General features: G+C 41.1%; 1 protein-coding gene across 2 annotated transcripts in view; it reads right to left on the bottom strand.

The window, feature by feature from the left end:
* LOC119432598 (DNA replication licensing factor mcm4-A-like) overlaps window positions 1–19,735 on the bottom strand; it is an 89,297-nt gene extending 69,562 nt beyond the window's left edge. The window contains exons 1-7 of one of the 2 annotated variants that reach the window (XM_037699762.2): window positions 19,605–19,735; window positions 19,304–19,385; window positions 13,949–13,972; window positions 9,277–9,294; window positions 8,306–8,329; window positions 4,669–4,794; window positions 414–492 (exon numbers count right to left, since the gene is read on the bottom strand). In XM_037699762.2, coding sequence (XP_037555690.1) covers window positions 414–492; window positions 4,669–4,794; window positions 8,306–8,329; window positions 9,277–9,294; window positions 13,949–13,972; window positions 19,304–19,367 — 335 coding nt within the window. In that variant the 5' untranslated portion in view covers window positions 19,368–19,385; window positions 19,605–19,735. Of the gene's footprint in view, window positions 1–413; window positions 493–4,668; window positions 4,795–8,305; window positions 8,330–9,276; window positions 9,295–13,948; window positions 13,973–19,303; window positions 19,386–19,483; window positions 19,509–19,604 lie in introns of those variants that run through there. The other variant, XM_049671025.1, reaches the window with a different exon arrangement.
* Window positions 19,736–20,102: the final 367 nt, after the last annotated feature.

Consider the following 20,102-nt stretch of genomic DNA (forward strand, 5'->3'; position numbering starts at 1 on the left):
TTTAGCAATGTGTACTGGGTGCATGCCTCCACCTTAACCTACATTGGAATGCTAGGTAACCCCCCCCCAATACTACTACAACAGGCATCTATGTCTAAGAACAGCTTGCATTTTCAGTCCAATATTAACTCAAAAAGCATCAATATCAAAAAGCAGTTTTAGCAAACAGCATGGTTATGATGAGACAACAGTTAAATAGTTCACGCAAATAAAATACAGGCATGTCTTTGAGTTAAGCAGCAAATGGCGTGGACAACTATGAGGATGTACCCGTATGCATCAATGTGCCTTAGCAAGTACACACATTGAGCCATTTCAGTGCATATGTATTGTTCACGTTAGATAGCCCTTACACTCAAATTCAATACCAACTCACCTAAGATCCTAAACTCGCGAATGAGTAACACACTTACACATTAGATCTAGGAGTTCCAGTTGCAGAGCTCGGTGTCCCATAATGCAAAGGAGAGCTCAAATCCAACTCTGTAAAGGCTAGTGAGAAAAACAGCCAATAAGTTCATCCTCCTAGAAAACGTACTCCAGCATTTCTATTCTAGACTACATGCATGAACGCAGAAGTCAGAATCAGAGTGATCATTTATTAAAGCTGTGAACTGCAATATCTAACCTTGTTATATAGTTAAGTTACATCCAACACGAAAAAGCCTTTGCTATTTTCTAACACGAAAAAGCCTTTGCTATTTTCTATATTCATTACCAGCATATATTTGAAACATACTGATTTGATAGAAACAAATTTACTTCAATGTGTCTACTGAATCATTATATTCCTGTTCATTATATCAAAATTCAACTGTATTGCCAGATTGACAAAGATCCAAAATTCCCAGTCAAAACTGAATTCCTGCAATGTTAAATATTGCAGTACTAGTATAATTTCAAAACAACAGATTAGAGGTTTACAAATACTCAAAACATTCAAATAAAAAATTGAATATTGTCCTATTGCTAGTATTTCCAAACTAGGTAACGTCAACAGCATTTTAGGATTCCGCGAGTGGCCAAACGAAGTTGACCCCCAATCTCCCTTTGGTGGATATTTACATCACATGCAAATGGATCTAATTAAAGCACTGCATGCTACATCCACACTTCGGTGGTTTTTGTGGGAAAGACCATCATGGCAGCAGCATGAAAGACTCATTCTATGTAACACAGGCCCCCAGTGTCCAGGCTGAATGCATTTCATTCGTGCTTGCAGATAAGGGGAGATGGGGGCCTGTAACGCACTAAAAGAATGGACTCGAATGATCCGCAAGCTGAGTCACGAATCTAGCAGGGTCTGCCGGGATGACTCAGTGCCGACGCATGACGATCGGCTGTTTAAACGGTGCATTGTAACACGACACGCAGAGCAAGTTCATGCGCATATCCATACAGGCTGATTTGCTCACGCACTGTGACCGTTTTTAAACGCGCCACCGTCACATGCAGCTGAGCAACAAACGCTTTTAAAGTTAGCATTGCAATCACTTATCAAAGACCAATTTGTAGCAAGAGTGGCATTAAGACTGCTTATAGCAAACAGTACCTAGAGCAGTAGCCATACTGCTGGCATATGCTGCATTATGATGCATGGATCGGCATTGGGGGGGGGGGGGGGGGGGGGGTAATACTGGCGCCATAATTTCTGGTGAAATCTTACTTCATGTTCATCTTCGTGATCATTTTAATGCTCATGTACAACGAAGTAGCCAACAAGACGGTTATGAGGCCCCCCCCCATATGGAATTATTCTCTTTACTTCAATTTTATATAAATTTCACATAACGCAGTTTCCCACTAAAACGTAATGCAAGCTCAAATGCACAACAGATAACTTCAGGCGGACTCCAAGTGGCACAAAGCCACACACTGCTTACCCTGTTTAGATTATTCAGAAATTCGTACACCTTTGTTCTCATTTTTATACAGCATGTGTGGCCATTTGGTTTAGTCTTTGCAAAATTCATTTTGAGGCCATGGATAAGCTCACATTGGTGGAAAAAAGGAGATTTGGGGGCTTCTGCGGAAGCCTAGGAAGGCTATATAGTAGGATTCCCCAACGCCAGAAATTTGGAAATTACTGTTCCATTCGATTTGGTCTTTAAATTGAATAGTCGTTATTTGCCATTTTTATTTTGTTTAGTTTTCAAATAGTACCATATATACACAATTATAAGTTGACCTATTTTTAAAAATTAGAAAATCTGAAGTGGGGAGGGGGTGTTCGACTTACAATCGAAACCAAAACATGGCACCGCCAATAAAAGAGAGAAAAACGAGATATCAGGGGCGCTATTGGTTGGATGCTTTCGGCATGGGCGGCGGTTCCAAAAGATGTCATGGTGCGGGTGTTTGCGAACTTCCGAATTTCACTGGACGATGACGTGCTGTGCAACTGTAGCAGCGATAACGATGGCAGCACCAGCGAGGACGATGGAACAAGTGAAGATGAGTAATACAGCGACAATTCCAGCTAATAATAAGTTTTTGAAATGGAATGTGCCCACACGTATGCCCTTCTTTTTTCCTGACACACATGATATGGGGGGGAGTCGACTTACACTTTTTTAAGTACGGTACTTCACATATCAACTGTGCCCAACGAAATATGAAACTGAAGCAAAAATGAAGCCACAGTGGACCTAAATTATGAGAAGTTACATGGAGAACACACTGCATCGCTCAGGGAGCCAGACTTTTCCGACTAAACTGCGATCAGGGAGGGTATTCTGTAAGTGTCCACCTAGTGGACACGTCCATTTCGTCTGAAGTGCTGATTGGCTGGGGGCACCCTGTCTCCTTCTCACGCATAACCCAGCCCAGCCAATCAGAACTTCAGCAGCAGACGAAATAGACATGTCCACTAGGTGGACACTTACAGAATACCTTCCCTGAACTGCAGCAGAAAATAGCAGTGAAAAACGGGTTTCTATAAGACAGCACATGTACCTGGTATAAGTCAGCAGGACGGCAAACAAAACGAAAGCAAACAGTGAAATGAAACTACCTGAATGCTCTGTGTGAATGCTTTGGTAATGTTTGACATATGTGGTAATGTTTGACATATGTGTGCAGTGCAATGACAACACGTACAGACTTCCAGCCTGTTAACAATGTGTGAAAGCATCTTTAGCAGTACTTTCTGCATATCCTGCTCGGACCCACGAGCACTATCAGCAAGATTATGTGCAGTGGTTGCCACAGCACAAGGCACCTTCTGCATGCACTCTGAAAATGAGAAAATGTGCTTCACTACCATCACTATAGCTTTGCAGCACCACTGATGCACAGTTATGTCGAGGTGATGTCAAAGCAATGCAAAAGAATGTGAACATTGAAACGGGTTTTCCAGCATTTGAGCTGTACATTCCAGGTAAAGAATGTAAATTTGGTGATTAGAGCTATCCTTACCTATTTTTGAACCAAACTTGATAAAAGTTGCCATGCTTGTTTAATTTCTTCTCCTGATTCTAAAAATGCAGTTATTTTTTCTGTAGGTTCATTATCTCATTACACCATGTGTTTTGTTCTTACTACAATAGACAAATAATCACCACACAATAATAAACAAATGACATATGGATCAATAGACAAGGCTCACAATAGAAGCACATTTAAGATTGGGTCAATATTTCTTACTTTATAGTACACTGAACTCCGCTGTTTTGAACGTGGCCATGCATTAATCACACAAAAGAAAAATTTTTAATTTTTACTTTATACTACACTGAACTCCATTATGAACATGGTCATGCATCGGTCACACAAGACAAATTTTAATATGTGTGCTCCAAACAACTAGCTTCATGCTTCAAAAATAATTATTATTCTATCTGTGATAGGTACTGCTGTATGTAAAAGGCTTGCTGGGTGTGGAAAATGAGTATTTTGAGAAAATGAAGAAAACAAATGAATCTCCAACCTTATAGTTTTAAAATGAATAATATTATGGTTTATATATCAACATACGAGATAAGAAACTTGGCAGATTAAGAGAATAATAAATGCAGAATCCAAAAATGCAATTGTACAAAGCTATATTTTCTGACAATTTTCAGGCCTAAAGACCCATGTACCCCCTTAAAGATGTTTTCAGACCTAAGTCTTGTATACTGCATACCTGCGAATTTTAAAATTTGTAAAAATCCCATGTACACGACACCGGAAGAGGATAAGAGGATAGTATGCCTTTTCAATTTTTACTGCTCGCAAAAATGTGTCATTCTATTTCTTCTATGGTTAATAGGTTGAGACCTACTACACCTTTCATGCATTAGGTCATATTTTGAAACATTAAAGTATAAAACACTGTTACATCGAATTACACGACGCATACCTCTATCTATGTGACACTACTTATGAGAAGTCTCTAGCCTTTGTATGTAGAGTTATCTGCTAGGCTGAAAGAGAGTATAAATCATGTGATAAAACGACAAACGTCAAGCCTTGCACCCACTACCAAGGCAGCATGAAAGGCAGAGCGGTGTCACGTAATCCAAATATTGCCTGGTGCTTGCGCCCAATACTTCCAAGTTCAACTGTTAGCACTACAAATCCATTTCTTCCTTTGGTAATTTAAGTGCACTCAAAGGAGATTGGGGAGCCAGTGCTGTGCTCTATTTTTTGGCTCCAACTACACCCTGCAAAGGATGTACAAGCTACCTGTAAGGTTTCTTTGATATGGGCTTGATGGAGGGACCTCACTAACTCCATCAGCAGATGACGGAACACTGGCCATGCCAGCAGTTGCACCATCAGTGGCAGCCCCATCCCTTTGCCTGCGAGAAGCTGAAAGAAGGCATAAAATATGTGCATCACCCAGCAAACAGATACACTGATCCTGTGGCACAGACTACAAGAACAAAGAAATTTTTCATACATACTTCTCTTGAGATATCTATTCACAGTTTTGTTTAAACCTAATGCAACTGACGGTTGACCAGAAAAAGCAGCACCTCTTACTGCAATATCTAGCTATACAGCCTCAGCAAAATGTGCAGATATGAGAAAACTTTAGAAGTATATTTATTCTATAACTATTGCAGATTTATGCAACTGTTGCAATTTCAGTGCTTTAGGGGTGGTGTTTGTTCAAAGCAAGGTAATCTCTTGTGTAGCTCAGCAGGCAAAGCTTCTTGAGCAGGATCGATGGCATTGCCTCGATGCGGCGGTTTTGTGCACTACAGAGTCGGAGACATGACGTGTAAGAGCACCGCGATGATAACTGGTTGAAAATGTAATCTGCAATTTACGTTCACACTATATTGCAAGTACTGAAATTAAGCTACGGCATTACGTTTTCCAACAATTTCAAGTACTGCAGAGCCAGGGGCTAGGTGTTGCAACCATCGGAAAGACGCATCACATGCCGAGCACTTTGGCGTGCCAATGACCGCTTCACAGACGCTGTTTTCACCATTAAAGTGACGCCACGGCCTCCAAGATTGGACCGTGCGACGTCCTATCACGGAGGCCATGGGAACGCCATGGAAGCAATCAACAGGCTGAGCTCACTGACTACCTACCACTAATGCCCCTGCTGCTGTTGGGTGCCACCATTTGGATTTGACATCATGGGAGAGTGAAATGTGCACCTAAAGCCAGAAAAATTCAAGTGCAGGGCAGTTCTCATTTTGCTTGTATTCAAGGATTTTTTTGACCGATAACTTGGGCTTGTGTGGGTCAACTTTCAAAATTTTTTTAGCTCTGTGTTGTGACATGCTGAGAATAGATCGAGAACAAATACACTGACCCGAAAACAGTGCTGCAGGGCCCCTTTAATGTGTGGAGAACAAGGCCACATTCAGTGCTACTACCCTAGAAAGCCTGCCTCCTAGTAAGACATTTTTTTGGTTTTAACTTTTTGACACTGCTTAACTCTTTTTTTCTCAATTTTACAATACATTCCTCAATACATCTCAGACCAGCGCACGTAAAGTTTCCTCACAGGACCCACTATAAACACACACGTAGGACCTTCGCTCATGCAAAGAGTACCAATCTGGCATGCATTACTGTTCCCCTTGTAACACTGCCCTACCAATCCAAGACTAATGCTATTACTGAACCCTACTATGAAGTCAAAACAAAAAGCTACATTACCTACAATACAGTTTTATTTTGTACTTTATAATATAAGGAGCCATAAGCAAACAAGAATCACAACTGCATAAACCAAAGAAAGTGCCTTTATAATCTTGGCTCATCTGTAAAACTCAAAAAAAAAAAAGAGAGAGCGAGGATAAATTTTATTATACGGCAGTCCCTAGTCCAGAGAAAAGGAGTTAACAGCTGAGCTTAATGTCCTTATGGGAAACATTAAATTCCAAGTACTGTGCATCAGCTACAAACTTATGACCATAGGTGTCACTTTGTGCTCACAATTCACTCAAGTTCGTAAAGACCAAAATTGGCCCAAAACGTGTATTTTCAGTTTTGTCATGTTTACATTTCCAAGACCCTTCATTTCCATAACATTTTATAAGTCTTGTCCAGATAAAGCTGCTGTGAAATGTTTTTACTTGATTTTTGAAAACAATTTTGACACACTTGCAATTTTGGAGAGAAAATACTAGCTTCTGTTCTATTTTAGCTATCATAACTATTTTTTACCTAAGAGTTAAATGCATGGGTTTTGCACTAAACCCAATTTCAATGCAAATTCTTTTTCTGGTGTTTTTTTTTTTTTTTTTTTTTGAGCCATGTTTCACATGTCAAGATGGCACCTTTTTTGGCACCATTGTAGGGCTCTAATTCTAGTTCCAATTGACCTAGGACATCGGTTTATACCTTAGCACACACCTTAGACATTCTAGATTATTTCTTTATCCGTAAGGTTTCCTGATATTTCTTGTTCCCTTTTTTATTTTATTTTTGTCTAGATGCTATTTTTTTTCCCCAGCAAAAGAACCCAGTGTCTGCAGTATTAAGCTACTACTTATCCTAGGACAAAAATTATTACATTATTGGAATCAGCCCATCAAAAAACACACAAGGTGTGTAAATTTTGTAAGATCTATCTATACATAAGAAAGTTGGCTCTGAAGTGTAGCATCGCCCCTCAAATGCTCTTTGGTTTCCCTATTAGCACTAACTTCACACACGTAGAAACAAAAAGAAACAGAGCAGCAAGCAAACAACTTTGCTATTGACAAATTGAATGTACATAGTGATGCTTGCATCTTGCCACTTCAGCGCAAGTTCTTCTTTGGGAAGCTGCTGAAGAGTTTATGCAATGTGCAATGGCCTTTGTTATTTAAAACTGCAATGCAATATAACCACATTTACACAAATATAACATAACAGAGTTTTGATGACACACAATATAATATAAAGATATGATTATTAACTAACGTGTAATGCAACCTTATGAAATGACTTCAACAGAGACGAGCAAGCTAAACACCCTTTGCCAAAGCCCAAAAAGCAATCAATTATCGTGATGCATGCCTGCACAGCACTTTCAAGCATAGCACTATGAGCAATCCATTACTGCAAGTGGATGCACACTCCATTGCCACAAGCATAATGTGCTACACCCAGGGGCATTGCATCGTGTGGCAGTGCAGCATCGTCTATAAGGCCACAGCGAAGACGCCACAAAGCCAGACGGCCAGTAAGTAGCCATTAAAAAAAGGGGCAAGCAAAAAAGGCTATCGTTTTAAAACTTATTTTGAATGATAAAAGAAACAAAAATTTTTTTAAAGACGGATTCTGAAAATATATTTACAAAGTTGTTGAGAGCAGCAATATCTTTGTAAACCATGGCTTTGCGCCAAATGGTAACAGAGGAGACATCGTACCTTAAGGATGTGATGAATGTGATCATGGTATGGTTGGCCCCTTTCACAGTGACAATGGTGAAAATTTCAACAAAGCATACTTTTTTCTACACTTACAGCAAAGAAGTTTACAGTAGCCATCTCTTCATATCTTCATTATTTATTTTTACAGTAACCCAAAGGTCTGCTAAAGAATGCTGGCACAAACCAGGAGGAAATTGTATGCATTTTTTAACACACTTTAACAAAATGCAACAATCGCAAGGGATGAAAACAAAAAGTATGCAGTTATGTGATTGTTAGCTTTTTTTTTTTTTTTGCCTCCATGGGCATTCCACTAGAAGCCTGGTCATGGTCATGCACAATGTGATAACCGGTGTGTAAGCGAATTAAAAGAACAGGAAATCAGGTACACGAAGAAGAATATCACTGTCCCGGGCACAACTAACTTTCATAAAAAAAAGGGATGAACTGTTTATAAAATATCACCAAAAAGGTGAACCACAGTGAGAACTTACGTGTTCCTCTTGCATTTCGAGATGCTGAACAAGGAAAAAAAAGGTATGTTGTAAGGGACAAGCACTACAGGGATATTTTTCTGTGAAATATCACAGGTACTGTACGAAAGCAATAAATGAACAAATGCAAGCTGCAGCAATGTTACGGCATTAAAACATACAGATCTGCCAGTTTGCCAACCAACACAAATTAACGTATTTACCCAAGAGGAGCAAGCAATACCAAAATTTAGAGCAAGCAAGGCATTTTTAACAGCACTATAGAAGGATATATTAGCAATAAAACAATGGTTTGGGCTAGTTGGTTCATTCTTTAAGTATAGACAGGGCAGCGTAAAAAAAACAACAAAGAAGAGGCACGTCTGTATCCTCTCCTGTTTACATGTCCCTTCTTCTTCCGTGTTTTTTTTGCACTGCCCTGCCTATATTTTGTTAGAAACAAGTCTTCACAGCTTGAGGACAGAGAGTAGACTGCTTTTATTGTCAAGAGAAGGGTACGCCAGGAAAAAAACATGTGCATTTTGGGAGAGCTAGAAAAAAGGAAAGGCAGTGAGATAAAACGATTGCGAAAGCGAAGGAATGTTTTAGTGTTGACAAAAGAGCAGGACTCTGCCTAAGTATGATGAATTGCTGCCGGGATGATGGGACTACCGGCATACATCGCTGCCAGCTCAGGTGTTGGCTACAAAGGCGGGCGTAGACAGACAGTCGCTACAACTTAAAAGATATATTAGGTCTTGAATTCTTTCACATTCATTTGGGGTAAAGAGATTTTATCCACAGACATTGCTCAGAACCTCGTTTTGAAAAAGCAGCTATTTTCTATTTTTTTTAATTGCAATAAAAGGAGCTAACTAAAATCTCTACTGAAAACACATCAAAATAAATTGTGGTACATGCAAACAGCAGAACACTGTCTGAACACTGATACAAAGAACAAATAAGTCCAATATGACAAAAATAGTACTTACGAGTGTTCTTCCTAGATGCTGGAAAAAAAAAAAAAAAGTGAGATAGACTATCGGACAGCACCTGTGTTTCAGTTGTTTTAAAGAAAGGACTGTGCAAGACATATAAAGAGCGTAAGTGTCGTGAAAATCATTCCTTGCACACTAGTGGCTGCTGCTCTCCATGGAAAGAGCAATGCTCTGCCCAATGACAAGTCATTACTCCAAACTAGCTCAATGTTTATACAGTATGCGTAATTCTGCTACGATTGGTTCTTTGTGCAGAAGTCACCATGTGCACTCACAATGTCTACTACTATGCCTTTTTCATTACAGTGAATTACAATGGCAGATATGGAGCAGTTCTATAGCAACATTTTCAGTTCTTTTTAGAGAAAGACAAAGTAGCATTGGAGGCACCAGCCACATGTTCTTATCAAATTGTCAGCACCTGTCAAGCCATGATCTCTGCACAGAGCTGTTAAAATTTCTCTACAGTAATCACCATGGTGAATTAGAACAAGAACCAGTTTGGCATATGTGCTTTTCCGCCTCATAGCTACAGGAGGCTGGAGGTCGCATTTGAGTTTTTATGCACCGAGGTAACTGAAATTGTGCACACAACCATGCCTTCAGAATGTGGCCAGGCACTACTATGGCAGACTGGCAGGGCTTGCCGTGCATCCGAGAAACTTTTGTCTTTTGGAAAAATAGGCAAGCGTTCATTACTCGCTTCAGTGTGAGGAATGTCAGTACGTATATGGTTGTGCAGCTCTGCACCCCTGCTTATTCTGGCTGGAGCGTGAGTGTTCCTAACGCAGATTTGGAGCAAGTGCTCTCGCTTGAAGGACGACACTTAGTGGCAGAGCTTGCACACAACTCTGAATCTGCCATTGAAATTCAGCACAATTTAAAGGAGTATGGTATTTGAAGAGTCAACAACCATGTAGGACGACCAACTTCAGATTTTTTCAAGTTAGTCATAACAGAAATGAATAATTAACTAAAAGAAATACATCCCCCTAGCCACACCAAACAAAAAAGGTGAACGCTAATATAAAGGTGTATGCATGCACACAGACACAGGTATGCACAAGCATGTTCTGGCACTTAAAAGCTGGAACTATGCAGAGGCCATGACCTGGTGAGATAAGTGGCAAGTATACTTCTGCGTGATGTCCATGTATCATGTTTACTATGCAGCATCCAATTTCTAGTTTGACAACGCTCTAAAACTGGTTTTGAAGCCAACAGCCACTTGGGCACTTATAAAGATATTTAGTTATGTGATTGCAGCGCAGTGATGGTAGTGGCACTCCGTTTTTTGGAGCAGCTTTCAGAGCGGGAAAAATCACAATTTGGAGCGGAAAAATGTGTTGTTTGGAGCAAGAAAACTTACTGCTCTGGTGCAAAGAGGAAGCTCCAAGTTAGTACTTTCTGAAACACTGAATTCAATATGTATGATACTAAGATGCAACTAATTTTCAAGTTGCTGTTCCATTTTATTATTATATAAGAAGATAAAAATAAGTGCAAACTTACTTTAAATTCACAGTTAATTCCGTATTTTAATATATAAATAAGGCGGGGCCCGTAACGTAGGCATCACACGATCCTCGAGCTCCGGTATGCGAGGACACAGGGAAGGAATTTCGCTTGCAAGGCTAGACGGGGGCAAGTAGAGAGTGTCTATGTTGCCAGTGACGCTCGCCTTCTGAAATCATGGGTTCATGGCACAAAAATATTTCTATTTCAGCTATTAATGAACCAAACTGAAAAATTATTCCGGTAGAATGCTCCTTAGAGGGCATGTAACAACTTCCAATGTATAATCAAAATTTGCCATGTTGGCCTGGTAAAGGGCTCTTCAATAAATAATTGGGTGGCTGTATTATATCGACACTATATATCCCTACAATTGAAATTACTAGCTGAGCAAGTTGTTAGTTGATCAGAAGCACGACTAAGCAGTGCAAATCCAGATGGAACAATGATACCACTTTAGTTGTCGTCACAGGTATAGACTGAATAGCGTCTGTGCTCTGTGACTTGTGCATCTGTGACTACTTCCTTGGCCCGTTGAATTTTTTTCTTCCAAGACGTGGTTGCCTAGTCGTAATAAATTGTGGCTTAAGCACTTGTAGATATACCACTAAGCGACCGCGAGAAAGGAGGTGCGTCGAGCAGCTGTGCCCTCACAATCGTGCATCACCATAATTACATAGGATAGTAGCTGGATGTGCGTCGCCTTCTTGCGCACGAAATATTCTCAATTCAGAGCAGGTGTGTGTCGGTGCAGTCCTGGTGCAATACCTAGATAAACGACAATTTGGCGCAGCATGTAGCAGGATTTCCTTCACGGCGCAGTTTGGCGCAGCACCTTTATCACTGCCAGAGTGCCTTCTACTGCAAAACCACTACAACCTTTTGAAGTTGCTAAATGTATGCTTTAGTGCAGTGAAATGGTGCTCTGTACTGTTTGGGCTCCAAACCACTCTGAGCTGATCTTTTTCTCTAGCACACGCACGCACACATGCATGTACACTGTGTGCACTATAATTACATAATACACACAAAATGTCCACAAAGAATTGACAAGTTACTTCCATACCTCAATTCGTATGTCACAACATGCAATTTGAAGTGGTTTTAATCATAATGGTAGAATGATTTTATCTATTATCTAATCTAATGTATCCCTGTTTCTCTTCAAATACTTAAAAACGCTATAGATTTACTACACCTTTCTTGGTTTGAATTACTAACAACATGTGGATTTGCACAGAGTGACTTGTATCGGGGCCAGCAACTTTAGAATGCTCTGATTCTACTGGTGTGTTGAGAGTACAAAATTTGTTTATGTATACTGCACTTAGCAGTTGATTAATGCTACCACAATGATGTTTGCCTTGTTTGTCCAATATAAATGGAAAATAGCCATGCTCCAGCCATCCATGGTATTTTTGTTTGACTTTCTCCCTGCAAGGTAGTGAGATCTGTCCACAGGGCTAGCCAATTTAAAGTGTCACATTCCCAGTTAAAAAGAGGCTTTTCATTATTACCACCAGACAAACTGTAGATGCCAAACAAGTTGTTGGGTGAAATATACGGAAAGATGAGATGTCTATTTGCAATTCAACTGCTGACAAGCAAGAGGAACTGCAGACTCATATACACAGGTAAGAGTGAGTAGCTGTGCATTTGTGCTGTAGAGCCAAGAACCTGCAATACAGTCAAACGCATCTACAACGAAATGACCTGTATAACGAAGGAATAATTCTGTCCTGGCTATATTGTCAGTGGTGCAGTGCATGACCTTTACAACAAAGTGATATCTATAACGAATAATTTCGAAGGCCTTCAACCCCTTCGTTATAAAGACATTCAATTGTACATTGTTTCCACCAAGCACAATGTCCTAAGAAAGAAGCAATTTGCAGATGGCACAATGAGACAGAATAAAGCCTTGGCAAATCAGCAAAGGCAGTGAACTGGCGCAAGCTCATTAACCATGTTCCCTCTGCTTTAAATACAAGCTATGTATTCTAGGTATAGAGTCTGCATATGGAATAAACATGTTATATCACCGAGATCCACTAGAGGATCATCAGACATTGACTTTGTTGTCACTGTGAAGGAAAAATAATGCAAGGAGCTTTTCAAGCACTGGAAGTGCCTGTGAATGTATGCTGGTGTATGATTGGATGAATGTGGCGCATTCAAAGTCGCACAATGACTGTGCTGCAGCGTATTCTTTCCTCTTCACAAACAATCTTGAGATCCGATATCATTTTAGAAAACCAAAGGTTGTCTATCCTTTTCATATTCCAACCGTTATTTCACAACCAGATTGGGTAACGTAAAGCTATAGCTAAAAAAATAAATAACAAGAAAAAATTTCAAGCAAGTTGTCAACGTCTTCACCACTTAGACTTTCTGCTAAGAATGCAGTGTTTTGTGCCATAATTTGGCAACTGTCCAAAAAGTCGCCAACACAGCTTAGCAGCCTGTGCGAGTCATGAACTGGCTCACTCGGGTTGCAAACTGCGTACATGACCAGCAGTAGCGTCCGGTCACAATTCCTTTTGTCCTGCCATTTCAGTGTCATGCTAAAGCTCCGGCTGCATTAAAAGCTTCACAAGTGAGGTTTAAGAGACCTGTGAATGGAAGCAAAATTAAATTGCTCCAGGATACTGCGTCATTTCAGGCTCGATATATTTTGCAAATGGAACCAATTGCTTAAGCACAGCTGAGAACATTGCACATGTCCCAACTAGTACCAGTAAATCAGACCCAATTAAAATTATTTGCAGATGAAACAAGCTGCAATTGGTCCCAACTGCAACTGCAAATGTGTGTCAAAGCATTTAGACTGGAACCAGTTGGGTGCCAGTTGGAATACCAGTTGAAAATTTTCACTTGGGAGGAAGATAGCCACCTGGCAGGATCCTGATTGCCTGATGCAGGAGCAGTGATTTTTGCATTACAGCATTTGTATTAAGCAAAGCTCAAATGATTTTTTTTTTCAACTTCTATATGGGCAGAGATGACAAACCGCACATAAGTATATGCAAAAATCTGAAACATTTCCAAAAATTTTGTTTCATAATGCAGGGGCAGCATAAAGAGCTTGCCAATGTTACAAAGTAACAAATTATCACACAGCAACCTATTTATTCAAATTTTCACTACTCACGTGTGTTTCGGAGGCTTCTCGACGCTGAAAATGAGGGGAAAGAGAAGTTGCATGGCAGTCAACATATGGAACACAATGTCAAATATTGCTAAAGCCCGATTTGAGCTACGCTAACCGAGTGCCTTATTGAATGTCTTACCACATGCAAACATTCCAGGTTTTTTAGTTGCCATGCAGAATTCAAAGCTGAACACGACTAATGGACCTTAAAGGGCCAATGTGTACAGAATGCCATGAAAATCCTATTTAGCAAACATGGCAACGCTACACACCCACGGAGAAGCCCCAAACTCAAAAAACACGCCCTAGCTTCTGTCTGGGCTTTCCTGGTCCCCTCTTCACACATGACGCCACTAGCACAAAAGCTATGAATTGGACAATCAACAAAGGACAAGAGCACCAATGTGACAAGAGCCGGCTGTGTGTTCCGAGAAGAAAGAGGGGCTCACTATTATGCACCTCTGACCCTTCCTTGAACCTCTCATTCTGATGGCCTCACGCACAGGGCAATCAGAGGGGGACAAGGCTGGAGCTATTCTGGTCTCTGTCCTGTTTGAAGCGATCCATAACTTTTGCTGATGAGATAGAGTATAGAGAAGTATGCAGCGAGGAAGAGTACTTGTAGGGAAAGAAGCAAAGGCAAGCACAAAAACATGGCAGCCTTACAGTCGTTCTTCAAACGCCTTCAACTTTACTATTATGACATCACTTGAAAAAATTCTTGCAGCTGTATGTTCATTGTGGACTGGTGCACACCTGCCACTTAACAAAATTTCAATCTCATAGAGATTTAGGAGGCTGTTTAACCTCCTAAGGAGTGTTTCTTTATGCAGCATTCTTGGCACTGTCAGACCGGTTTTCTTTCTGGCTATCTAAATATTCCATGAAATATGAGCCGATCCCGAAGATAGTGCAGTTTAAAATATAAGCCTAGCCTCGTTAATGGCGCTGCTCAGTGAAACACAAACAAAAATATTCCTTTATAATTTCTCCAGTGCTGGGAAGAATTGAACCCCTGTCATACAGGTTCCTCAAGCACAGCAGCTTGATGCTTTAGCATGCTGCAAATGCCTGCAGGGTGGAGGATATAATTCTCATTGTTCGCATACACCGGCATGCCACACATCTCAGAATCCACAATCAGATTTCATGGGTGCACCGCTAATTGCCACAGCGTGTCCAGAAAGAAGCACATCAGAGGAGCCCAGCTGCAGTACAGGGCTCACATGCACCACCGCAATCTGGGAAGCCATACAAAGGACTTCACGTGGCCTCCACCACACGCTGCGCCACTAGATGGCCCAGCGTGTCCAAGTGTTCTTTTTTTCTTTTCTCTGTCTCTTTTTTTCATTTTTTTGAGACTGCATTATTTTGCTCTTAACTTTTCACGTGAAGGTGAATGGTGTTCATGCACCCGCATATTATAAAAGGCAATTCAGTAAATAATAATCATCATAGAAAAGCAAGAAAGGAACTCAGGTTGCAGTATGGGCCTCCTACAAGCCACATTTCGGCTATTCACATACTAGGATGGTCATCGTAGAAGAGTTTTGCCAGATTTTGTTTTATTTGAAGGGAATCACAATGGCTCAATTTTAAATGATGATAAATTCTTTAAAAACATGTTTAAACTGCAAGAACAATCTATGGGAACCTTTAACAGCAAAAAAGAATTGTTTATTTACTATTATGAACCGCCCCTTTCATTCCATAGAGCTTTGTGGAAAATATTGTTGTGGATTGTTGTGTTCCTCTACTGATGCTATGCAAAATACTGCAGAGCACCAGCACTACGATAGCAGTGAAAACATGGCACTTCGAACAAGGCCTTCTCACACCACCTACTCCAGATCCTGGTTTCCTTGCAAATGGCCTTCCTGCTGCAGTTGCATTTCAGGAAGCAGACGACACAATGTGTCAGGATCACTAGCTGCTATCTAAAATGAAAAATCTTTAAAAAAATCTTAACCCTTTGCGGTCCGAAACTCTTACCTACTTTCCGGTCCCGGTCCGAAACTATTTTGCCAGTTTATAGCGCCGCGATGAAAACCACAAACTGTGGACGAAAAACTCATAGGATATTTATTGTTTCTTTTGCATTCTTCAGGCAACTCCTCTACCGATATTTGAGCAGCGTGTGATACCGCTCGAAGCATTTTTATGGGTGAAAACCAGGGTTGTTACTGCAGGTTTTGCATAAAAGCACAGTTTCCCTCCTGCCTCCGTTTGTTTTTCGATCGCTACAAACAGCACAGTCTTTGCTATTTCGGCCTGGGAGCTTGTAGATGAAACGGCTCCTCCCATCTAGCCTTTCCTCACACTCCTTCCGCACAGAGCGGCCCCGATTTTTGGCTCTAGCCCTCACGTGACCCACCAGCTGTTGGAAGAGGTTGCGGCGGTACTGCAGGTGTCGCTGTTCTTTCTCAGCATGATTCGGCAGCTGTGTGCGCCTCAAAATAAAGCTATTGACAATGGAAACCTCTAGAAGCTTTCACTAAATGCGCCACCGTAAAACGCACGTCATGCTTCTCAGCGAACCGCGCGAACGTGCTGTTCTGCGCGCAAGTGAGCACGCTGTGGTATCCAGAAGCCGTGCTGAAAATTGTGCTCCACCCTAGTGCAAAGAGAAGTAAACTTCAACAAGCAAAGTTTACTTATCCCTCAAGAGATGGCGGATCGTGTTTATGGCACGCGAACATGCTTTTCCGCGCGCAAGTGAGAACGCCCTGGTATCCAGAAGTCATGCTGAACATTGTGCAGCACCCTAGGGCAAAGAAAAGTAAACTTCAACAAAGTTTATTTATCCCTCAAGAGATGGCGCATCGTGTATACAAAGAATGCGCACGAATCGCAGTGAGAAAACCACGAAATTTAACCACCGAACCCCCTTGTCGGGCGGTGCCCGACAGCGGACCGCTATGGCCGGGTTGCGTTGCCCTGCCCGACAACGGACCGCAAAGGGTTAATAAAAGTGAAGATGATAGAACAGCTGCTGCTATGTAGTGAAAAGAAAAACTCGACTTTAATGGCCTCTTTGCATCACGAGCCAACAGAAAGGTGCGAGATGATTATGATGAGGTGAGCTCCCCATAAGCCAAAAAGGGGCCTATCCTTGTGGCGTGCTGAGGTCAAGATCACTTTAGAGTCTTAAATGAGAGATGGTAGATTGAACTGAGGAAAACAAAAAAAAAAAATAGTTTTAGAGCCAAAAAATTATACAAAGCCTGAGGACAAGGCAGAGCAATAGAAAGCATTGACAAGTACTCTAAACCAATAAAAATAGTGCCATGAGCACCGCACCTTGGTATATTTAAAAAGACATAGTTCGAGTTTTACATGTCTTAACTGTTTTTGGTCAGTGTGTTTATTGATTAATGCGACCTGGTATGCAAAATATATTCAGTTGATCACAGGTTTGTTGCTGCAAAACTTTGCTAGTAAGCAGGCTTCTATAGTGTATTGCGTTACTGTGGCTATTTCGTTGCTGTTCATCCAATATGACATCTCTCGACATTGCCCCCAACATGACAACAATGAATGCGAACTGAACATTGATGAATACGCAGAACAAAACGCTGTTTTGAGCACACTTGGCATAAAACCTGGTATACTCTATGACATCTCTCACATCTGCCTTGATAAGGAGCAGATTAACAAAGCAGAGTACTGCAGCTCCACAAGGAGCAAGGAATGATGAATGAGAAGGAAAAGAGACTAAGAAATGCTTTGGGGATGATCGAACACAAGCAAGAAATGGCATGCAAGCTGCTGGAGCAATTTTAACCCTTGTGGTAAAAGTGGAAACAAAAATATTGACAGCATATCAATCCTTTGGTGATGATTCTCGATGTTAATACGATTAGCAGTCTTATGGTAGGTGTGTCATAGGTGATGTTTTATATATCACAATGATTATTGTATACTCATGCCATATCCCCATGCCATCCGTAAATCATAAAACCTTATGAGCACATCAGCAGACACATGAAGTGGCAATCTCACTGCCAACCACAATGTCAAATGATATCACGACACAGTACATTTTGTTGTAATCAGTGCGCCCCGGTTGAAATTCCGTAGCAAGCCCTACTATCCCTAATATCCTGGCTGCAACTTCGTTGCAATAGCTTTCTATAAAAGCGGCGGTGCTCAATGCAAAGGTGTCTATTGCAGTGAGGTGCGATAGCTTTAATATAGTTAAGGCTACATACCCCCTGTGAAACCTTTGCACTGGGAAGCCTAGGATCTAATCTGTGGGACTGGTCAAGGACGGGCACATATCTAGCGCCCCGTACCCAGTGACCTAAGTTGTCTAGTAGGCCAGACAGCAGCAAGTTTTCTACTTGGCCACATACCAAACGGCCCACATCTGCTTGACAAGACAGCCGCCAGCACATACCTAGTGGCCCAAGCTAGTAGACAACTTGGGTCACTGGGTGAAAGACGTTAGATACAAATGGTCAAACCGGAAAATGGGCAAAGTTCCCTAAGAATGCTGATCACATTAATTAATTTTTCTAAAAGCGCCATTTCTGCTCCCCTCACCATCCTTGATGTACACCTGTGAGCAAAAGTATAATAAACAGGGATTCTGTAGTAAAACCGACTTTCTTAGCCGCCTATGCACATTACTTGAAAGTGAGAACTGCAGTCATTGCAATCTTTCCAGTGCACTTTTTTTTTTTTTTTTAAAGATTGTGGTCCACATACTTTTGCTCATGGGTGTACCATTTCTAGATACTACTTGCCTGATTATAGTGAAACTTTACAGCCTATAGCACATTCTATTACTAACAGTCTGAACCTGGAGTATTAAAACATTATATTACATTGACAAAAACATTTTTCTTTAACCTGAAGTTTTCCTTTTATAGGTCATGACTAATGTGAGCCATTTTTTAAACTAATATATGGAATAAAGCTGCCGATTCAAATGGCCATCGTGTCATTATTTTCTGAGTCCACCGAAATCTGAACTCTGAGTAAAATTTGGCACACAATTACAGAAACTATATAAAGGTGCCGCGGCGAGAGAAAATGCAGAAAATTAGGCTAAGGGGTTTCTCCAGTCAGCACGCAAAATTTCGCATTAATATATGCAGTAGTATTTAAGATAGAACATTGAAACCAGGCCGACCATTTACTTCCTACCACATCCCTTTAAATGCGACCAGTTCCAACTGCAAGTAGCTGGCGGTAGTCGTTAATACTACGCTACCCTTCGTCGCAAGTTCATAATGAACGTACAATTCGCGTAACAAGGCACATGCTCACAATATTAAAACCCTTTAAGTTGCACAATTTCAAGTAGGTTGTTAGTGCGACCACGAGAGTCGAAGGCATCGACCAACATACGTGTCCGCGGCTCTCGGCTCGTGCTTCTCGTGTTCCTCCGAGGTGTGCTCGCAGGTGACGACATCGTTCGCTTTAACAATTACTGAAAACGAAAAAAAAAAAAAATATGAGATATTAGCTGCGCGACGATCTGGCCCCCTCCACGCTCCGGCATCATGGCTTTGTTCGCTACAATCGCACCTTTAGAGGGTCGTTTCATAAGCATAAGCAGGCATACTTAAGAATTTGCAAGCCCTCCAATTCATTATGCAAGTTTTTCTAACCAAGTTAAGCAAGTGTAACGATCTGATTATAAGCTTACCACAACTTCCCACTACCGCACACAACAGACCACCGGCAAGCACTCAACAGCGCAGAATTTTGGCGCGAAAAGAACGGAGGTAAAGCAAAAACAACTAAGAAACAGATCACGTGATGTTAAACGCCAACCTTCTCTCTCTCCTCCTCTCTCCACTTCTGTCAAGGCTACTTGTTGCATGACCTCCGAGACTATCAACAGTGTCTCTATGCATGAAATAATCTGCCAGAGTTTCCTGAAAGACGAAGTTTCTGCATATTTTTCGTAACAATTATTTCATAAAAGAAAATTTGTATTTCATGACATGCACATCAAACAAACAAAACCATGAAAGGTCGTAGTGGTCATAATGGGCCGTTATTGAAACGAAACACGCTCAGTGTTGTGGTGTCATAAACCCGACGTCTATGACGTGTTTTCGTCTCCCAAAATCACTTTCGCCGCATTCAACCAGCAGAACCAGAGCCTTGGCGACTGGCACGTCTGGACCGTAGTTCACCG

The sequence above is a fragment of the Dermacentor silvarum genome, chromosome 1 (genome assembly GCF_013339745.2).
Source record: "Dermacentor silvarum isolate Dsil-2018 chromosome 1, BIME_Dsil_1.4, whole genome shotgun sequence".
NCBI classification, from domain to species: Eukaryota; Metazoa; Arthropoda; class Arachnida; order Ixodida; family Ixodidae; genus Dermacentor; species Dermacentor silvarum.